This window comes from Fulmarus glacialis, unplaced genomic scaffold, assembly GCF_000690835.1.
Source record: "Fulmarus glacialis isolate BGI_N327 unplaced genomic scaffold, ASM69083v1 scaffold11940, whole genome shotgun sequence".
NCBI lineage: Eukaryota > Metazoa > Chordata > Aves > Procellariiformes > Procellariidae > Fulmarus > Fulmarus glacialis.
In genome coordinates, this window is record NW_009189639.1 from 122,088 (window position 1) to 146,066 (window position 23,979).

Below are 23,979 nucleotides of genomic sequence, written 5' to 3' on the forward strand. Positions count from 1 at the left end.
TTCCCCTCTCACTTACTAAGTTTTATGCTTCCTATTCTTAAGATCTTGTACCTGACTGTCATTGGCTTTGCCAGTCATGAGTTCTTCTCTGTCTCCTCCTGTAGCTTCCAGAGTGCTCCTGCTCGCATGCGCACCCCCACATCATTCCAACCAAATCACTACTTACTGCCCTGCACTGGCACCAGCGCTCTGTGAAACTTCCCTAAGCGCAGAGGAGGGAATCCTGGCTGCTCCTCCTCAGAACAGCAAATTACTGCAATGTTGGAGAATGGCTTCACGTGTTACAATAATGTACAATAATTCTTTCTCATAATTATAGCGAGTGCAATGTGTAGTTATTCTCTATAGTAATGTATTCAATGCACCTGGAAGTCCTGCAGAGCTGCAGGAGGAAGGTCACATCTCAAAACCTAGCAAAATATTAATATAACTATGTAAAAGTTGCTGAGATACTTCTCAGAAAATAAATTATCAGAAAGTATTTAATTTATGTATCAGTAAAAAGGAGAGTACCTAAACAAGAAGGGTAACGTATGGTATGTGCTTATGCCTCAGTGTTGAGAACACACCAGCTTTTTGGCTATTGCTGAGCAGTGCTTGCACAGCGCCAAGGCCTTTTCTTTTTCCCACTCTGCCCCCCAGCAAGTGGGCTGGGGGTGTGCGAGAAGCTGTGAGGGGGCACAGCCGGGACAGCTGACCCAAAATGACCAAAGGGATATTCCATGCCATATAAACATCGTGCTCAGCAGTAAAAGCTGGGGAGAGGAGGAGGAAGGGGGGACGTTCGGGGTTACGGCGACTGCCTGGCCAAGGAACCGCTATGTGTGATGAAGCCCTGCTTTCCAGGAAGTGGCTGGACATCTGCCTGCTGATGGGAAGCAGTGAGTGAATTCCTTATTTTGCTTTGCTTATGTGTGCTGCTTTTCTTCACTTATTAAACTGTCTTTATCTGAACCCATGAGTTTTCTCACCTCTGCTCTTGCAGTTCTCTCCCCCATCCCACTGCAGGGGGAGCGAGCGACCAGCTATATGGACACTTAGCTGCCGGCCGGGGTCAGTGACTCACCAGAGTCACTAACGTATTTTCACATGTGATAATATGCACAGAGATAGTGGCCAGACAGTTAAAAAGAAGAGATCATTGCTGATACAATAAACTGCAGAAACAGTTTCAACATGCTGATTTAGCCAGACAATAACAATTTTTCCTTTATGAGCAGGACAGTGATTAAAAGTTGAGATACACGTGAATTAAACACTAAGTAAAAGCACGTGGTCTTCTTGTCTTAACATGTGTATTAGAAGTAAGGAACTCCCATTTGGTACTGACATATCTAAGGATGTAGAAGTGAGTGCCAAGATTCGAAAAAGCGGCATGTATCTGTGTAAGTATGCAGGACATTTTTTAAAACTTCAGTAAATCAAGTACTATAAATTAGCTCAATGTTAACAGGCTTATTATTAAAAGATATTATTTCAAGTATAATTGAAAAGTATGTTTTAACTTTTATTCTTGCAGCTCAAACTATATGTAAAAAAAAAGATTCAGAAGCAAAACTTGAAAGGAAAGGAATCCTTCTATGTATCCCTTTTCTTCCTGTAAGGAAAACTTCCTTACAGTTTCTAAAGATATGAACTGTAAACAGGAATGAACATCAAGCTTTTTATGTTACTGCTTACTGCTCATCTTTAATAGGCTTTTCCTGATAGCATTCTATATTTGATAACCTTGAAATAAAATAATATCATTAACCAGCCACATCTTTGATTTGAAAAATTTCCTAAACACTTTTACTTTGAAGATCATAGGAACGCGTGGCTTAGATTCACACGCTCATGTGGAGCCAACAACGAGTAGTACACAACAATTCATTCCCTTTTTAACCAGTCCTAAAAGCCTTTTACTTTCCCCTAACCACCAACCAATTAATTTGCCTACCACTTGCTGGCTCTGGGACAATGCTCCCATAACCCCCTCCCACCTAACTCAGTCATTAACTAGGTTAGGGGAGCATTTCCCTTGTAAATGAGTCCCCTAAGCATTTTTACTTTTTTTCCACCAAAGAGAGCGCAGAACATACTTGTTTTACTTCGTATGCAACAGACAGTATTTCTCTTTAAGTATAAAAAAAGGAAATAGACCCTGTGAACAGGTAAAAATATTTTTGCCTGCACAGAAGCAACTGATAAGGGAAAGCTTTAGCATGTGTTAAGGAAAGGAGTAATTAAAGTATTATGGCACTCTACTTGATAAACTGATGGTTCTGACTCTTTTCAAGTAGTGCCCTTAGTTTTGTTTAACTCATCTCAGGAGGCAAATAGTAGAAACAGAACAGATTCACCATAAACAGGAGGTCAAAATAATCACACACCCATCCAGCTTGAACCTTAACTCCTGAGCACACGGCTGAGATTTATGCAATTTTAGGAAGGAGCATGAAGAATCACCTAAAGATAGGGCTCACTTGAGTCATTGCAAAGCTTACTTGAGTAGCCATGAGACCAGCTAGAATTGGCCTAGCCAGTTGGGAAAACATCAACAGACATACTTTAGCTATGCTAAAAATTAAGTCACGTAAAGACAAGCTGTGTTGGAGATGCTGGTCGCTATGGCAGATATTGGATTAGCAATTCTACTTAATGATCACAATGGGTTTAAAGGATCTGTTGGTCTGTAAAGTAGAGAAGAGTGGTTTAAATAATAAATCATGAGCTAACCATTAATGGCTTGCATAATGTCACTTTTAGATGAGAATTTCCATATCATGTAGAAGGGCAATGAATGGAGACATTTTCAAATTAGGAAGGATGACAACAATTAGGGCACTTATTAAATAAAAAAAAAAAAGATGCAACAATAGATGATATGACAAAGGCGTGAAATACGGAGAAGGACAGAGAAGGCATATAGATGACTTCTTTCTAAACTCTATAAAAAGATTAAAAGAAAAATGAAATGTGTTTCAAGATATCAGAGGAGATTAAATGTCCACAGAAAATGTTCCTTCTGTAAATCACAGCAGTCTTCTCTGCTCCCTTTGGCTCATATTGATGACATCAACATGAAGGGAAGTTCAAGAACCAGCTTGAGTCTAAGAATTTCTATTAGAATCTCTTTTAAAGGACAAACTACTTCATCTTTAATGAAGGACAAGTGTTAGCAATCAGCAGCAAAACTATTAAAGAAAAAAAAATTAGTACTGAATTGTCTCAGCCATTTAACATAAAAATGACACTACTAGTACAGACCAAAAAGCCCATGAAGTCCCATGTTCTGTCTAGTACCAGAGGGTAACAGAGGACATCAAGAGGAGAATTGAATGGCACATTTTCACCAGCATAATTTTTTGTGCAATTGCATTAGAATTTTGGAAAATAACAAAAGAAAGAATGGGGAAAGAATTAATCATAGCAAAATTAAGAAAGAAGACTAGAAATAGACTGTACAAATATTTTATATATGAAATGAAGGAAGAACTAAATGTTTAAGACTAACTGCTAACAATAAATTGAGAAAATGGCATCAAAAACATAAAAACATTTTTGACATGCAAATTCACACTTTTGAAATTGTCACTCTAGTTTCTAAATAGAGAAACAGCTCGGTTTAAAAGATGAATGATATGACCACATTAGATGTAATCAGGAGGATTCAGAATTAAGAAGAGTATGTTAAACTTCTTCATTTCCAACACGTACATTTTCCAGTGTCCACAAGGATGTAAGTGGCAAATACTTTAGAAAAATACCCATTTTTTCCACCTCCAATTTTCTGAATTTAACAAATTGCTATTTCTGAATTTAGCAAGTATCAATTCTGCATTAAATATATCTGCTTATCAATTAAGCAGTTAAATTTTACAAGTAAAAAAGTGTTAAAATATTAAAATAAGTTCCATTAGTTAAAAACTATTAAAGAAACACTTTCTATTTCTAGCTACACTTGTCATGCCCCCAAGTGAATTTAAGATTCATTGCAGCTTGAGTAAACATCCCCTAAGTTCTATTCTACACAGCTGAAATCTCCCTGAGCAGTATAGGTTTGCAAAAGTTACTCATTTCTTTTTAAAGCACTATTTAAGGGCAATATCAACATATATTCAGGTCTCAGACAGAAAGAACATATTAGGTTCCTCAAAATAGGAACTGAAAACCATCTTTGTATGGACCAAATACACGGGACAATAAATATCTCCATTTTAAAACTGCATATTTAAAAATAAATATGTAATCTATTTCATAAATTTCACCAGTAAAATCTTTGTGTATTGACTATTATAAAGTAAAAAAGACAAGAGGGAAGTGCAATTATTTGCCAAAATCCCATTACCTGTGTGCCAGCAGCACCCTGAAGGTCATCTGATTCAGTCCCAAATAACTTGGCAGCAAGTTTGACCAATCCCAGTTCCATTCAGTAATGGTTGACTGTTGATACATGGCAAGAAGCTATTGTTAGTTATTAATCAGCGTTAATATGATCAGTAAATTAAAGCTCCAGCTGTGATATACTAACCAAGAAGGAGGGGGGTCTAGAACAAGGACTTAGACAGATGATATCAATCATGTCCACAGAAGAAGGTTTTTATTCCAATAAGACAGCAATTAATTTATAAATCCATTTGGGGATGTAGCCATTATTTATAAAAAGATAAATCAATTTTTTGAACCGTTATTCTTCCAACTGTTAATGGCATTCTGCCCAACCACTTTGTCCGAGAGCTTGACTCTTTGTTTGAAAAGCAAAATAATTGGCAGCTTTTTATGTAACAGCAATTTACATTTTCTGCTGTCAGCAAAAAGTTTGTCATGAAAAACTTGGTATAGCTGGAATTCAAGATGTAACCTGTATTGTAATTAGAGTGATGGTTTACTTGTTTACTGTTTTGTAAGGCACTCCAGTCACCAGATGGTTATTATAAATAGCAGTAAGTCTAGACAATACGTACAAATATAACTCCATATTGCTTATTTAATAAATAAAAGCAATCTACAATACTGGCGGGCAGACAAAAGACCACACACAACATTCTTATGTTTACAAAACAGTAATTCCTGTTGCATAATATTAATTTTTATTGTCAGTAATGGTCAAGAAGTGACTACAATTCAACATTCTTGGGAGGAAGTAATTCAAAAACTATTGTTATAACACTAAAACGGCACTGAGTAGTTTAAAAAAACCCCCAAACATTAAGCAAGTCAAAACAATGGAAATAAACCTAAATAAGAAGAGTAACGCATATCCTGTAGTGCATCTTTTTCTTCTTACAGACAGCACTTGGTTCTTCTGGGAGAGCAGAATTAGTGCAATCCCTCCCCTTCCTTCCATCTTTATTTTATTCCCTTCCTTCTTTTAATTTAATGTTCTCCCTAATCCTCATCTTTGGCATGCACTTAAAAGTAACGTAGAAAAATAAAGGTGAAATACAGAGTAAGAAAGGGAGACAAGGGTAGCTAAAGAAAGAATAATATAGTGTGAAAGTGAAAAGTGAATGAAGTAACAGTGAACATCTGATAAACAAGAAATAAGGGTATTTTATTCCCTTCCTTCTTTTAATTTAATGTTCTCCCTAATCCTCATCTTTGGCATGCACTTAAAAGTAACGTAGAAAAATAAAGGTGAAATACAGAGTAAGAAAGGGAGACAAGGGTAGCTAAAGAAAGAATAATATAGTGTGAAAGTGAAAAGTGAATGAAGTAACAGTGAACATCTGATAAACAAGAAATAAGGGAAGGGAAGGAGTAGAAGAACACAGGCGAAAAACAGGCAACTGTTCTGTACTCTACACTGAATTAAAAATAGATAAATAAATATGGAGGAAGTACTTGTAAAATCAAGAGCAGTAAAAAGGAGAAGCTAAACAGCCAGTAGCAACAGTCATAAAAACAAATAGGAAAATTAATAAGTATACCAGATAAAAATTCAGTCCACCACACTGATCAGCTCCGTGAAAAAATAAAGGATCAGTTTGAAAAGTCACTTCAGGAAAGGAAAATAATTTCTTTGTAGCATTTTTCTTTGGGGATACTGCTGAGGAGTTGCATAGCCTAGGCTTAATCTTATCAGACAATAGAGGAGCAGCAGTACTGGCAGAGACTGAGGTGTCAGGACAAATTGATAAAATCAAGAGCAACAAGTTACTAGGACCAGATGGTGATTATTCAAGATTTTTACAGGAATGCAAGAATGAAGTAGCTGAATTGTTAACAGAAATGACACACTTCCTAGCATCAGCTACTGAACTAGAGAGTTGGAAGGTAAGAAATTTACATATCATTAATAAAAATGCTAGGGTTGATCTCAAAATAGCAAAAAAAAATTCAGTGGCCTTCAGGAGCAGTAAAATTTGTAGAAATTATGATTAAGTATCTTGCTAAATTTGACACGATAGGGACAAATTAGCAAAACTTCAGAAGAGAAAAGTCAACCACCCTAATGTACTGCAATTTTTACATATACCAACAAACAATACATGGAATGCTTACTACAGATTATCTTTCAGAAAGCTTTTGAAATAATTTATTTTAAGAAATCCTCTACTGAAATTTGTAGAAATTATGATTAAGTATCTTGCTAAATTTGACACGATAGGGACAAATTAGCAAAACTTCAGAAGAGAAAAGTCAACCACCCTAATGTACTGCAATTTTTACATATACCAACAAACAATACATGGAATGCTTACTACAGATTATCTTTCAGAAAGCTTTTGAAATAATTTATTTTAAGAAATCCTCTACTGAGGAAGCTAAGAGCATGTCTACGCTACATAGTGTAAACACGTTCTTATATTGTTATATATTACATTATTATATATTATAATATGTTATATAGTGTAGCGTAACACAAACATTCTCTGCTTAGAGCTGAACCAGCTCTCTGGACTCACAAGCAGTATTGCCATACCTATTCCAATGGCCCTTCTGAGAGAAAAGTTTTAAAAAGCAATACATAATTAACTGATTGACAAAATACATTGTGAAACCAATAGCTTGTTGGGACTTAGAATTTATAAAAGGATAAAATATTAGTTGATGTATTAAAAACGTATTTAGTTACAAGACAGTTAAAGAAAATGAAGAAATTAATCACGGATTCTAAACTCATAAGCTTCATGGCAGTTGCCAACCAGTAAGAAATGAATTTAAGAATAATTATATCCTTTGAGAAGAATAATTGTTCCCTACCAGCGCTCTGGCATCTTCTACAAGCACTGGTAATAGTCTCTACAGGAAACCAGACACTGAGCTATACTGACCACTATTTCATAAATAGACAGTCCCACACCACTAAATAAATGTGCAATTTTATGGTAAAGGGAACTAAATTACTTAATAATAATATAAAGCTCAGGAAATAAGTCTGTCATTGTCAACAACAGGGCTGGCACATGGTACTTTAAGGTCCATGATCTACTCCTTTTTTCTTTTAATTTTAAGATACTTTTCCATATTCAGGTAATATGCTTTATGCCAAAAGTTTACAAAATCCAAAGCAATTTAATATGAACTATCCCTTGCCATCTGTTGATTAATAGAGCACTGCAAACCTGTCATGTAGCAGAAGAATTCTGCCCTGAGTTGTCACTACTTGAAGGTCTTATTCTACCACACTATTAATGAATTGAGAATTGAAGCATGATAAACTATTTTCTGCATTTCAAATTGGAGTAAGTGATTCTGTAGCCCCTTAAATTCTATCAATTTAAGATATACATAAAAGGACTAGTGGAATAAAAAAACGATACTTTTAAAGCATGTTCCTCTGGAGTGAGAAGGAGAAGCCTTGTGAAATTGATAATAAACTCCTTTTTCAGGATATTAACACTTTTATTGCAACATGACAATGATTAAGCATTCATTAAACAAGTAAGGAAAAAAAAGAACAAACCAAAAAACCAAACCAGATATATTTTACAGCAATACACCTGGTGAAATAGTCCAAAAGGCTCAAAACTGGGAAAGATTACACTATTTAAAAGCAGAGTTGTACTGAAAAAGGATGTCTTTCTACCACAAGTCTGTAAATTTCATGCCACTGCAATACCATTTCTTTTTAAATATTTGAAATTGAGGGTAGAATCAAAACTGTAGAGGATGGAATAGGAAGACCTGAGAAACAATGGTGTAAGATTTTTTAAGTGTCCAACTCCTATCAAGAACTACATACCATTTTGTGTATTTAATTGGTCATGTGGTGCTCTAGCAGAGGTTTAGGCAACTAGATCTATTTTCTTTAACTGTTACATTATCAGGAAACTAATTTCTGTAAGTAAATCACAATCCTTTACATACCACTAACATGGCTTAATGAAAAACAGAGAAATGGATGCTTTCATTTTTTCGTGTTTTTCCCCTGCTTATTATCACTGTTCTGTTATATCTCTGTATTTCCAAAGCATCCTTTATTTTACTTTCAACATTCCTGTGAAAGACTCATCAGGAAGTTTCTAAATGTGCACTTGGAGTTTTGCCATCATTTTTCAAAGGACTAAGACTAGCCCTATGTACCATTACACAGATGTAATAAATGTCACTGCTACTAATGGGCTTTCCTTCACTATACTGAACTAACACAGTAAGTCTAAGTAAATGCAAATTGCTTTTACATGCAATAATTCTGATTAAAGAAAAGGACAATAATGGCTTTTTGAACATCATGCTGTTGTAGAGGGTGCCCTCATTAGATTCCTGAGTAATAATATTCCTTTGCACTTCATCAAATGTGAACGTATGTAATTAATTCCGCTTTCATAATTTCAGTCTCTGTCACTATCATGATCATAATAAGATCGACACGTAAAAATTATACTATAACCAAGGTTTCAGATTTTCACAAACCTGATTGAACACTCTCGCACAAGATTGTCTGTACACCTGGAAAGGATTGAAGACAGGCTGCTCTTCTCTGCCCTTCAGTGTCAAAGGCAGGCATTGGCTGGAGGTAACACCATCTTCAGAAGAATTCTCACAAGACAGCTGCTCTTTCAAATATTCCTTTTAGAAGAAAAAACAACCACAAAACAGCATGTGCCACCTAGCTTTCTAAGTGAAACTTGCCTAAATTTCAAGCATAACTTTACAGTGTGCTTGATAGAAGTTCCTTAAAGGAGAGAATAAGTAATCTCTTACAAAATAGAAACCTTTTTAAGAGTAACACCATTTTACAACAAACAATAACCTCCATGAACATCCATCCAACTGAAGCAAATCAGAATAACCTAAGCTATTGTTTTGAAATTGTTATCAAATTATGTTTATCAGTTCTCATTTAATATATATATGTTAGGTATACGTGGAAGCGAAAAAGAAATGTTTTCTATGAGCTGTTCTAATGTATGATGGCTATTATATGATTTCTTTTACATGATAAAGTATACACAAATATTTAAAGTTATTTTTTGGGCAGCATTAAATAGTTACTACATGACTATAAATTAATTGCTTGATGAACCTGTTCAAACCAGTTGTTTAAACACAGGAAATAAATATTCTCCCACTCTTTGAAGCTATTTTTAATTGTTTAAGCATTCAAAGACTAGAAGTCATTTATGATTTACATGGCAATTTTAGAAACTATACTGTAACAGACGCATGATTATTTTGGCCACAATCTTTTCTGTTTTCACTTCTTAAACTACTATGTAAATAAATCACCACTGCATGCCAATAAAGTGTTTTGATTAAATAGAACCATTTTACGAAGGGCTAGATAATGAAACATTTACAGATCTATTTGCTGGAAGGACTACTGTGATTAAACAGTTTATTTTTATTAAAATGAAGTCCATAATGATACGATTGCCATAACATTGAGCAAGACCTCAAGGTGAGTCTTCATTAAGATGGGTGGATGCAAACCCTTCTCTCACTTTGCAGTACTACTGAGATGCTAAAAATTTTCAGATGCAGGTGAGGGAACATGTAAACTACCTGCCAAGGCACCCTGTGCTCCTCAGTGGGTCTTTCTAAAAGAATAATTTCATCATCGGTTTAAACTGATCCAACTGTGGTCTGGCCTGAAAGGCACAAGTTCCCTCCCAATCCACATAGACTGTAGCTGTTTCCCCCTTGTGTTGGCACTAGCATATGTTGTGAAATCAGCCAGAAAAAAGAAAGGTTTCAGCCAGATAAACAAGCCACACGATTTCTCGTACTAGTACAAAGGGGGGCCTAAGAGTGGGAAAGCACAAGGGCAAGAGAAAGAGCAGGACTCTCTCTCTCTGAGGGTTGCAGCCAATTGTTGAGACTGCTTAAGACAGTCGCGAAATCATCTAAGTGTATTAAAAAAAAAAAAAAAAAAAAAGAAGTCAGAGCTTTTTTGTTTTAAGACAATAGCATAATCCAGCTATGAAAACACACCGTCTCTTACCTATTTTTTTTCACCCTACAAAAATGTCTGGGTTTTTTTCCCATTCACTCATGACTTCATGCCACAACAAAGACTTTAAAGTCGTGGTAAAGGGGGTTATTTAAAAGCTATTTCTATACATTCAATAATTTTTCGTAAATGTACTGCTTTCCATGCACACTTTTTCACAAAATCTGTAGACAGCTCCAAAGCAACCCAGCCCTCTGGGTGTCACAAAGCCAGCAGAAGCAGATTCTGTTGGTTTTTCAGTAGAGATATTGGAAATCTTTGTCCATGCTTGCTAGGATTTGAACATTCTGAGTAGTACACAGCTCACCTCCCAGTACAGGCGTTTTTCTGTCTTTGGAATACTGTGGATTTATGTTTTGACAAAGAGAGTTATTCAACAGTGGTAAATGAACTCTTTAGTATAGTACATATTGGAGACCTTGAAAGGGTCATGTTTCAAAAATGTGAAAAGAGAAAGAGAAATGAAATCACGTTTGTAAACATGTGAGCTATATCCTCACTATCAATGACTGGGCATGAAACCAAATAGACAGAAAATTATTGAGCCTGACACCTCAGGAGAGTTGGTTTCTCTTTGGTAGCCATTAGTAAAAAATGCTTTTAAAAATTATTACTCTTTTCGATAAATACATGAAGGACTATAGGTTGTTTTGAGTTCTACAGTATCTATTATAGATCTTTATAAAATCATAGCTCTATTTCCAAGTACAGCTTCCAAGAATCTATATCCCTTTTCCCCTGCTTTTCTAAGGAAAATTATTGAGAACAACCATTTTCTGTCTCATCATTTTGTTCTCTAATCACACGCAATTATTAAGCAGTGTAGCATAAAGATCTCCAAACTAATTTTAAGAACATGATCCCTTGATAGTCCAAGGAGTCTCCAAACAAAAGGATGGACCTTTGAACAGACAATCAAATCTATTTCTGGGTAGTCAGGCACATTAAACATAATCTAAGTTATGAAAAATAATATAGAAAAGTGCATTATCATAATACCATGCTAAGCATTAAAATGTTTTGTAGCGATTTTAAAGGCAATTTGAAGTAACAGGGTTAAGTCCTTCTGTGAGTCAAGCTGGTCAGGATTTTTCTTCTTTTTTTAAAAACAAGACAGTTTTTTCCACTGAGAAATGTTCTATATTTAACAAAGCTCTTACTAGCTGCAGAAATTCAAGGAGAGACACCTGGGATGTGGAAAGTCAGGCTAAAGTCCCTCTTCCACCTAATTCTCTCAGCCTCTTACCTCCTATTGGAGCTGCTCCACTTTGTATAAATAACTGAATACTCTCAGGAGTCAGATCTTGGATCAGGGTCTCCAGAACCTGATATGGGCATTCTACTCCTTCAGCTAGAGTAGGATTCTATTTTTGACCCTCAAAGTTACAGAATGGATTTTTACAGCGATTTCTACAAGGCGAAACAACTCCAACAGGGGAAAAGGACAGAGTTCCATGCTGGTAGCTAATGGTCTAGCAGTCTGGGGAGTTCATTTGGATGTGGGAGATGCAGATTAATTCCCTGGTCTAAACCAGGTGGAATAAAGATTTGAGCCTGCATATCCTGTCCCCTAGGTGACTGCCCTAACTACTAGATCATATGCTATTTTTGGAGGTCTGGCTCATCATCTTTTCCTCACTCTGTTATACTTAGAGTAATCCTGAATGTGCTCCAGGTGAAAAGGTTTTCTTTGAACTGTATTACAGTAATAATTTTCACTTCACTTCCTGAACCATTTAATTGTTTGAGATGAAACTTGAAAAGATTCTGTATTGTATTAATATTAGGTTGCCATCTCTACATACATGCTTACATTGCTTCTAAAGCTTCCAAATGCAGATGCATAAGGGTTGCTTCTAAGCCTATACTTAGGAACTAAACAGTTGATCTCATTTTCAGAAGCACAGTGCCAGTACTGAGCTGCTCTCTGTTGCCTTCACACAGACATAGCTGCCTAATCGTTTCTTTTGCTATCAAATTTTTTTAAAAGAAACATCTTGGCCTATGCCTGTATTTGCACTATTTTGCATTTTATTATAAACACTTCCGTACACTTGCAATGATCTTAACAGCACCTGCTTATGCATTCAAAGAATAGTAATGTAGTAATTAAAGCTAATAAACAGAACTTTCTTAATTAAGCTGCGTAGATCTGTGTTATCATACAGTTTAAGCAAACCTGTGTTTATTTCAGTGTATAAAATCAGAACGCTTTTGGTAACTTGTGGCAATTTAGTACAGCCTTAGAAATAATGAGATAATTCTTTTACATCGCCCAAATTCCATGTGCAGCAAACAAAACTGAATTTGTTTACTGTAATTTCGAAAGCACTTTAACTGAACAGAGTTATCTAGATTAAGTAAGGTCTTCATGTGGATGTGTTTACTTCCTCAGCACAGCCGTAGTGTTGGTTTGTTTGTTTTTTAAATCAGGAGAATTGATTTACCATATTTAATTTTACTTCCTATAACAGTCAATTTTTCAATAGCCTTGCTGATTTTTTTTTTAATTTTTTTTTTTTTTTACTGTGTTCAAACTCCTAAAATGTATTTATGGTCTACAATATGAATCTGAAGGAAGTTTATGAGCCATACTACTGTTTAAGTACATAAATAAAATCTACATTGTTTCCCATAAAGTAATCTTTTCTGTACAAATGCAGAAAAGCCTAAACTGAATGGATTCTATTACAATACAATATAGGATTTCATATTGACTTTAAGAAGCATTATCACCTCCTTGACTAACCCTTAGCTGCCAGCAGACGCTGCCTCAGGCCAGTACACACCTAATTGCTCGGTAAAAAGGCCGTTTCCCTACCTCATTGAGCCGGATGATGTGATAAATTTGCCTCAGGTACTCGCTGCCACCTGGTTTGTGGCAGATATCCAGGACCATCATGTTTATTTTCTGCTCAGTGAATCCAAGTGCAATATCTCCTTCCTCTAACGTTGCACCTTCTACTGTGACTAAGGCACTAGAATACAGAAAAGATAAGAATATTCTTAAGTTACATTTCTAAAAATCAAAATATTAATACAAAGTCAGCTAAAACTACATGTTAAAAAAACCTAAGATTTGGCTTGCACAAACCAAATGTTGCTGTATATACATGTCTGAAGCCTTTCTACAAATACATAATAAATGCTAAATAACATTTTTTTATTATACAAATTTTAATGATTTAAATCTGAACGATGAAAACATAAAATATTCTTTACTCTAAGGACATACAAGGAGCAAATATTTTTTTATTTTCTTTTCCACTAGAGAAGCATCTTTGCTACTAGAAATGGCATTTGCATTCGATCTTTTGTACATTTTTCTTTGCCTGTCGCTGCACATATTAAAGCCTAATTAACATGTCAGAAAGGTAGCCATTACTCTAAGTATAGGTTAGAACTTTTAAATTGAAGTCTTTTTCTTCCCACTGGTATGGTGGTAACCATTTCAAAGGTACCTATTTGCCACTTGTTGCACTTCTTGCCCTGTACTGTTCCTTGTTTTTCTTCTTAAAAGTATTTGTGCGAAACTGCTACAAAAAAATCTGAAGGAGACAGGCCCAAATGACTTGAAAAATAGCATTCAAAACTCTGACCATTGTTCGACTGCTCTCTCTGCATGCAAACGTAAGTTACCAGCTCTGTACTTGCTTAGTATTGTACATTGATAAAGTATCGAGGGAAAAAAGTACTAAAACTAATTCTTTTCCTCAAATATTAGAGCTGCAGCAGAGATACACGTTGGTACCTTGACACAGATGTATCAAGAAGTCACAAGACTGACAGGAATATATTATCCCTTCTACAGTCATTATTGGATTAATTTAAAACCTACCAAAGAAGCATTCTGAATTAAAAAAAAAAGCAATATTTTAATTTTTAGAAGTGAAACCGAAAGACCCAAAAATACTTTGGTACGGTCAGCTGTAAGTTGCAGTTTGCTGTTGAAAGTGTGCCACGATTACAAAGGTAGTTCTGCTGAAAGTTGCTGTTTGACCTGCAGGCTCACTCAAATGCTACACAGATGCTGGACATTAAAGCTGATATTGCTTCCACATGCAGCTTCAGAATGTCCTACAGAGCAAGTAGTTTCAAAATATAAACTATAATTTTGTCCTTTGCTGAATGGAAGTAAGTGATACTCTGTTATTATGGTGTATTTCACAGAAAAGCTTAAAAGAAATTGATCTTTAAAATTAAAGCACACTTAAGGCTGATCTTTTGATGCCACATATAGATACAACCTGAATTTCTTGTCAAACTTCTTAGCAACTGACATTGAGAAGTTGAGGACCTCTGACAAAGGAGTGTATCAGTGTCAGCGCCCAAATTGTATCCTTTCCTGTCCGTCACTGTGCAGGTGAAGCAGATGATTGGATTCAGTCAGTGCTATGATTAATGAGTTCCTCTCTGGATTTGGGACTGCCTATCAATCATGTCATTAGGAAGAATGTGCCCTGAAAGAGGCAGACCTCAGCCAAGGAATAACTGCATTCATCTTAATCTATATATGCACCCAGCCAGCCAAGTCAGGGTCACCATGATGAAAAACAATAATCTTCAACTCGACAAATTACTTTGCAAAGACATACATTTCTTTTCTTCTCGGGACGCGTGTTCTTCAGAATCTAACGTGACTGTTTACAGCTCTGGTGCTACCATAAAGTGAAGGTTATTTTGATGAATAGTAATGCTTTCAGGCAGTACACAAGACTGGCAATGCATACAACTGCCGCTTACTGACCCTTTCAGTGAAGATTTTTTTTTTTTAATTTTCGTAAAAACTAAGTTAAATTTGTATGCCACAATGGAAGAACCTATATAATATTTAGATTTTTTATGTTGCTAGCAGTACTGATAACAATAACATAACATCAAATCAAGCAAGACTTTTGCTTAGAAAAATCCAGTGCACTTCAAAGATTTTTCCACAACTGTGTAGGTGAATCCCAAATAAATTTTTGTAATTTATGGTTTTTATTTTCTTCCACATACTATATCCATTAAAAGTCTATAAACATTTATAAATATGAATATATATATAAATGCATGTGCATTGTTACCCACAAAATCCTTTAATTATGAAAATGTTACACAAAACATAATTTTACACCAACCTAGATTTTCAAATATAATCATTCCTATTTCAAACAAATCACGTAAACATCACAAGTCTCCTCTTGAAAGATCTGCTTTTAGTTTAGTGATATGTGACTGCTACTTAGTTTAACTGATATTTTAATTTCAGCTTTAATATATTAGTTTTATAATTTGCATTTATAATAATATTTTATCTCTACATTGCATATCTCAGCCATTTATTAACTCGATTTTTTTTTTCCCCCCAGAAATTGACTCATGATATTTGAACATAAAATGGAAAAATAACATTTATGCTAGACTTCTATTGCAGAAATCCCACTGGTCAGGGAACTTAGTTTCATAACTGCATCGTATAATTACTCACTTGGAGAGCAGGTAATGCATTCTTCAGTTTCTTAAGCTTAAAATTAGGAGCCCTAGTCACAAACTATTTCTCACTTTGGTTGACACTGTACACATATAGAAAACATTTTCCCACATTCATTCCCCACAGTCTGATACCTGATGGATAATACGGCATTTTTGCAGTACATTAGAAAATAAAATAGAGTAGTATATCAATTTAAAATACTCAGCTTCAGAAGAAGTGCAAATACTAAAGTTTTAGTTTTTAGAGGTTATCCACAATATTGTCTTATCCGGCATTTGTACTTTTTAAAGAAATACCTATTCTCTCAGTGACATTAGAAATTGTATTATGGAACCATTCTGTTAAGTATCAATTTACACATTATCATTATGGGTTTTTTATTCTATGACTCTCTCAGTCACTAGCATCTGGCTTCAATCTTCTAATCATTGGATTAGAGCTTGTAAATGAGTATTAAATGGAAATGTAAAGATTAAAAAGGTCAATGTCAACGAGCATTCATGTGACACTATTACTGCTTAGTACTACTCATGTTAACTGACTACTCGTAGAAACAGGATACTGTCCCTTAAAGCACTGCATCAAAGTCTGTTCACCGATATCAATGATTCCGACCTACAATCACTATATCCTTTGTTTATATGGACAATTATTGTCAGGATAGCAACGACTGCAACCTTCAAGAATATTAATTTTAAAAAAAAGCAATCTTACTTTCGGTAGTCAACGATTTAATTCAGTAAGTCATGTAACTCCAATAAATCTAATATTGGAAAGCCGATAAATAGTATTTTTACAGAATGGTACACAACTTCAACATTAAAACAGACTGGACTAGGAACACACTGACATGTACACAACTCCCTGAAAAATCATTATAAGGATTTAAAACACTCGGACCTTAATGTCAAATCTGCAGGGAAGGTTGATATTTCCTCAGAAAGGCACAGCAGGGTACTCTCCTTGTCCTGTTTTGATATATCCTACTTGCCCTCAGGGTTTGTTATGTTTTAAAATGATACTTTTTAATCACAGATGAACACTGAAAGCTTTTCATAGTCCCTCTTAATTTAATCACCATAGCAAAATTAATATATAAATATATGGTGATGCCTTCTAGTCAGTGTACCTGTTCACATTCTGAAAGACATACCAACTAAATTGTCCACATTTTTGGTTCATCACGAAAATATGAAATCTTGAAGACACTGTTCTGATGAAACAACCATGGTTTCAACAATGCAATTAAGTTGCAAAAACATGCTATAAAGCCATTAATATTAAGAATTAATCCATTTCATATAAGATCAGTGTTCATCTTTTTTTTTTTTAAACTGAACAATAGCCATAAACATGCCAATAATCCAGTAAAATAAAGAACAAACAACAGCATTTGAAAAATACCACATTCTTACCAGTCTGTGCTCAATTTTCTTGCCTTTAGCAACTGGCTTTCAATCCAGTTTGGTCTTTGCTGTTCAATGCTTTGTATAACCTTCTGGGTCACTTGCTTAGGACCACTTTTCTGTTTTCCCATAATACTTTCTAAGCACACACGAACTAAACTGAGTTTTTCTTTGCTCCATCTGTCAAGTGTTGCACCTGTTAAAAGTTCTGCAGTATTTCCATCCTCAAATATCCGACATATAATTACAATCAAGTTCCAGACAAGCAGACCAGCTTTCTTCAATTCAGCAAAGTTTCTTGACATTTTTCTCTCAGCCAGAAAAAAGAAGTACTTAATTGGGGGAGGCAAACATGCAATCACTGTAGGTAACTTGCTGATTACAATAGATACTGCCTGAGCTGCAAGCCTTGTGAAGCCTTAAAAAAAGAAAAGAAGATATGATTAACATTAACATTCTAGCTCTATCACAGCATGCTTCTGAATGTTGTATGATAATTTCTAACTTTCTTTTGTACTGAAAATGGGTAAAAAGCTTAAGTACTCAACACTACAGCTTGGCTTCTGTTGTGCTTCCTCCATAGAAATCCCACAAAATCTAAACAACATGAGTTAAAAACAGAGAACCTAGAAAATTTAGAATTCAGACTGTCAGTCTCTTAACAATTAGTCCTGCTGTGCACAGTTATTACAGAAAAAATGAAAAAGAAACACCCAGGTATTCTGAATGGTAAAAAAGTTGTCCTAAAAATTGTAGTGTAGTATTTTTTCAACTTCACAAGTGGAGCATTGCACTAAATGTCTCAAGATATTACATACATTAATAATCTTTAGTTTTCCATCAATGTTCAAACCTACAAAATTTCAGTTTATCAACTTTCTTATAAGCATGCACACTATATAGCACTGCATTTTAAACATTCCAGATGTTAAAAGTAGCTATAGAAGTAACTACAGAAAATATGATGCTCAAAAACCAAGACATATCTAAAATGAAAAAATATACCAAAAGGTGAACCACAATACGGAGTCAAGATTTAAAAACCCACCAAAACAAAACCCAAGCGAACCAAGAAACCCCTGACTCATTGCACCTGTACTCTCAACTTGTTTTAAAATTAAAAAAAAAAAAAAAAAAAAGCCAGATCTGTTCTAGGTGTCACATGGCCAATTTAATTTGTCACTAAATCTGAGTCTTACCTCTCAGCTTAGCAATAGCCTAAAATAGCCACACAAGTTCTACACTGAAGTGAGATTGCAGTGAGAGTGCAGTGAGCGCACTGCTGCCTAAATGTGCTTCAAGATGGTGAAGAGAAGATACATGGAAAGAAAGAATAGATTGATGCCCTGGCTTTCCCACAACCTACATATTAAAAACTTCATGCCAGAATATAATACAGTGATACTACTGTATTGAAAATAATCAGGTAATATTTGGTGGCAATAAATTTATGGTGAAATGTTTCTAAAAGTTAGTCTTTTGAAATGATGGAGGCTTTAGGCACTGTAGGCTATGAAAGTATATACCAGAAATCATCTTTACATCCAATCACCTTCAAAACATCTCCTATTACATGTTATTTCCTCTTTCTTGAGTAACTGTTTCAACAACCAAGCAGTAGCAAATTCCATACCAGTTTCAGTGCTATTCAAACATAAATTGCTGTTGTAAAGTTGGGATGAATAAGTTGTTATCATTTCAGAGAACACTGTGTATTTAAATTTAAACAGTCCTGATAACTAAGAGAAGAAATGGTTACAGCCATTACGACAAAAACAGACATGCTTTACTCTGCCTTTAATCCCACCTTACTACTGCCAGATGCTAAAAACATTTTCAGTACTATTATTATCAGTACTACAATACTGGTTATTTTAAAAAGCTTGTTTGTGTATGCATGGGTGTAAGATTCAAGAATGAGGTACTGAATTTTAACGCTAAGTACTTAAAAAAACCCACAGGATGCTTGGAAATTGTTTTGTTCATTGTCAAACTGCAATGCTCATGAATTATAGCAGTTCAATTTTGATATATACTCATTAAAAGGGTAACAAGCTTTTATGACAAATTTATGAAACAGTATAAATTTCACCCACATTTTCCAGATTCTTTTCTCTTCATTTCCCGAGGAGTGTAATTCCATTCCTTCGGAACCGTTTTCAGTAAACTTTCAGGAACTATTTGCTTGTGCTGGTACGTTCCATAGTTCTCTGTTGCTTCCCATGAGTGCATCAAAGAAATTATCTGCTTCACTATACCCTTGACTGAATTAATCAAAGTCAACTTCAAGCATCTGATAACCTCTGGCTCCGACTCACCACAACTGGAAACTTCAGAAGGAAGAATTATTAAATATTCACTAAGTGTAGCCATTTGTGTAAATCTGTTTCAGAAAGAAGTGTTTCAGAATTCTTATGGAAATAAAAGTAAAACATTATGATTCATAATAACTTAGACCTATTGGTCTGTTACAAATTAAAGAAAGAGTATAAAGCAAAACAATGTAGCATCTTGTACCATCTTAATACAGTACTGACAAAAAATACAGTTTATTTCCTTCATCCTCATTTATCCATGAATATATTTCTAAAAATTTAATTTAAGCTGACAAATGCCTTCCTTTTTATATGGAGTACATTTAATTACTTGTTAGACATCAATGAGGCAAACGGATATACCTATTTTTTTCTACTTCTTTGTCTTCATAGTATTAATGAAGTTGCGTTTATTAGATACCCAAACTGTTACACTAGAGAACAGCAAAGGAAAAAAAGATATTTTGGAAGCAAAAATGCATACAAATAATAGTGATCAACAGAGACGTAGCGTGTTATCAGAGATTGCATGTTGAAAATAGACCATCCTAAATACAGCTATTGACATTACAACAAGTATCAATCTTCTCCACATTCTTAATACCACAGAGAATTGCAGTTTCTCCATTGCCATGGAGCAGCAGTGGTCAGGCAGAGTGCTGCAGGACATAGCAGAGATGTCCTTTGACATATCAGGTCCTTTGCTTATACTTTTGCTTGTCTGTACTTTTTGCTGATCTAAGTTTTATTCTTCTCTGCATGGCCCTTCTGGAAGCTTCCATGCAATATTTCTGTGTTTTTCTTCCTGTTACACCTTAGAGTTCTATTTTTTGCAATCCCATTTTTCTCTGAGGAATACCTGAGCACTTTTACCACCATTGTTTTCTATTTTGTGATATTCGTAATTCTATTTCCCCTCTTACATTCTCCCATTTTCTTCCCTTCTCTTCTTTTGAGCTTTCCTGCATTTTAGCCATCATTTGCAAGATCATCCTTCTAAACCTCACCTCTCTATTCTGGTTGAATATTGCTTTTCCTCGGGGGCAGCATTAGTTGCTCTAATTGTGAGGGCAGCTCTCCCTCTCCATGGAAAATTAGGAGCCTGTCTGCCTGTTGACAGCAGAGTCTATAGGCTTTCTTCAAAATTTTCACCACTCCTACGGTGACCTGATTGCTCGAAACACTTCAATTAAACTATAATTTTGAAGTAAGCTACCATCATTTAATCTGATTTATTAAAGTAAAAATAATATGCACCACATGTCTGAAAACTGACAAGATTTAACATCAGATTTTAAATACTTATTAATAAATTAAATACCTGTCATATTGTATAAGCAATTCCACAACTGCTCTTTTTCCATGTAGGTCTCAAAAGCAATGCCAAGAGATTTGGGTGATAAAGTGCAGTAAGACAATACTGTGAAGATTATTTCAATCAGACTAGGCTGTTTGTTATTTATCTGTTCTAAGAGAGAACACTGTTCATCATGATTCAATACTTCGTTTCCTTAAAAATAAACAAAAACACGGTTACAATAATTTCCAAGTAATTCAAGTTCACAGTAACAAATAGTATTAATCAAAGCAAACTGTAAACTGTATCTGAATAGTATTTCAAACAATAGTAATACTTACAGATACTGAAATCTGATCTTCCTCTGCATAATGACATTTCACTGTCTTCCTGAATTACATGTAGCCATTAAAAAAAGACTCAAGCATGTTTGCAAACTATGGAATATGCCTATTTAATTCAAAATGCACTCAGTATACAATTAGAATTCGATTATTTACTAAATATTAATCAGAAGTAAATTGTACTACTACAAAAAGTTATTACTGCTTAACTCCTCTTACCAATATATTAGTCACGTGAAATAACAGAACCTTATTTAGTTATATAAAATAAAATGAAGTAGCAGCTGCATACACCCCAAAATAGGTTGGCTTTGTTTTTCAGTATAAGATGAAATTGAGAAGAAATCAGTTCCACAAAACAAAATCTCAACCCTGCTAAGATACAGATACCTAAGTTTTCAAAGACAACTAGTGATTTTCATAGAGTTGAAAGCTAACAGCTTACATAACATGTATTTCTAAATGTTTTTCATAATCATTATAAAACATTCTCCCAGCCGAAAAATAATGATGTGTTTAAACCTCTTTGAACCAATGCAACTCAATGGCTTTGACTTGTGCTAATGTCAAAGACCTCAGTTTCCCACGTATTTGTTGAATATGCTTTTGATGTTAACAATCATAATAAATGACCATAGCCAGAACAAATTAAATGCTTTTAATTTAAATTTCTAGTTTGCAAAACTGAAAGTTTCTGTAAAACTGATTTAGAATAAACTATACTTGAAAATGTCATTGTTTTATGCCAGTTTAGCTGCCCGTATCTTTAGCAACCTGTGCAGGAGAAAGATGGGAGAGACTAAATTTCTAGGCTGTGTTTTTCTAGTGGAAAATTGCTGCCTTCCACCCAGCTCTGAATGACTTCAGAATGTTGCAAAATTCAAAAATCTCATTTTACTCTTCTCTGAATTTCTACAATCTAATTCACACATTATTGTAAACCATTCAGTTTGGGTAGTATGCAACCTTAATAGAAACAGCCCATAGGATGTAGAAAGCTGAAAAATAAGACCATGATTTCATAACCAACAAGCTGTGGTTTTTTTTCCCAAGGCAAGAGACAGATCAGCAATAAGAATTTTTTTTAGTCAGCTTTTTTTCCTATGAGTTGAGTGAGCTGGCATATTTTGCTGAGACACCTTCCAATGCCAGATGCTTCTGAGTGAAGAATCAAATGGATTCCACTAATTCACTCAAAACCAGAGATATGTTGTCTAATACGGATATGACAAAGAAAGAACCAAGAAAGCAGAAAAAGCAGTTCAAAAAGGAAAACGCAGAGGTATTCAAATTGTGAGATGAAAATTTGAATTGAACTTTGATTATATTACTATAGGTATTTTTTTTTTAATTAATTTAACCAAATTATAGGGAGGAGGGTTTGCTGAGATTTTAAATACTACGTAAACTGTCTTTGCAGAACATGATGGGAAATTGCTTTGTTTAAAGGAGCTTATGACTTGAAATTAAGCTTAAATTTGCTTTATGATCGTGCCATGGAAGTTTGAGTCACAACTTATTAGTAACTTTTCTAATCAACTTAGTGCTACCAATAAATTTAGATAAATGGAAAGACGCATAAAAGAATTCTGTAGCGGATTATACATATATCTTCTTATAACTAGTGTATAATACAAGTCTTGCGCTTTTAAGCAGAGATCTTCAGGAATCTACTGGGAAACTATTCTGAGGCTAAACATAACAAGATACATAAGCTTTCATCAGCTTTTTCTTGTTTTACCCTGAAATAAATGTTGCCTTTGTTGTAAGAATATCTGACCGTTCAAAGCTCAGGTTGAAATGAGTTTTCTGATTGATAAAACTGTCATGGATCATAGAATCCTAAAATCATAGAATCATAGAATAGTTTGGGTTGGAAGGGATCTTAAAGAATAATGTCAGTTGGTTGGAAGGTTTAGCTAGTTGATCAGTATAGCTGATTAAATATTATGAATTAGGAGTCTACAGAAAGATATGCAGATTTCTCTTGCCTTAGAATTTTTCTTTAACGTTATTAGCTCACCTGTCATAACATTAAATATTCATCTTAGTTTGAACTCCAATGCAGCCTTCTTGTTAATCATCACATATGAATGGTATTTATATGATAGGCATCATACTTATTGCCCACTGATGCTTCCCTCTATTTATTTCTCTTTTTTCCACTCACTACATTTGTATATCAAAAGCTAATCTGTGAAGGGAATCTAAAGCTCCTACAGGTAGCTCAAAGGAGATGCTTCTTTTTCATTTTAGCAGGACTTACATCCATATATAAATATGGCTATATACTTATCTTAGGTACCTGTTAAAGAAAATCTATTTGTTATTTCCATATAGCATAATGTTCCATATGCACAGAGGATGCCAAAATATATAAAAATATTAATATTATTAATAAATATCTTTATAAGAAAATGATGTGTCTAGTGAATAACAGCTATGCCGTAACCAGTTACAACGAATCATTCTTCCTATGACGAAATAATGCACTTAACCTTTTGGGATAGTACGATGTATTTTAAAAACGTACCTTCAGAGAGGCAGGCTTACAAGTGTAATTTATCCATATTTCTTTCTTACTGATAGAAATACCTCCCAGTAACTTGCTGACATTATCACACTCATCCAGCTCTTATCTACTACTGGTTTAGCCATGAAATTAATCTTACTGAATTTAGAAAATCGTCTGTTATTGACTCTAGACTTTTCCTTCCCTAGTGAATCCTTACAAGAAAAACAAGCTATAAGCAGTTACAC

General features: G+C 34.6%; 1 protein-coding gene across 1 annotated transcript in view; it reads right to left on the minus strand.

Moving 5' to 3' along the window:
- The window catches only part of LOC104080494 (uncharacterized protein KIAA0825-like), a 101,221-nt gene extending 81,585 nt beyond the window's left edge, over positions 1–19,636 (minus strand). The window contains exons 1-3 of the mRNA XM_009582903.1: positions 19,360–19,636; positions 17,273–17,681; positions 13,171–13,359 (exon numbers count right to left, since the gene is read on the minus strand). Of these exons, the coding sequence (XP_009581198.1) occupies positions 13,171–13,359; positions 17,273–17,681; positions 19,360–19,636 (875 nt within the window). The remainder of the gene's footprint in view (positions 1–13,170; positions 13,360–17,272; positions 17,682–19,359) is intronic.
- Between the last annotated feature and the right edge of the window lie 4,343 nt (positions 19,637–23,979).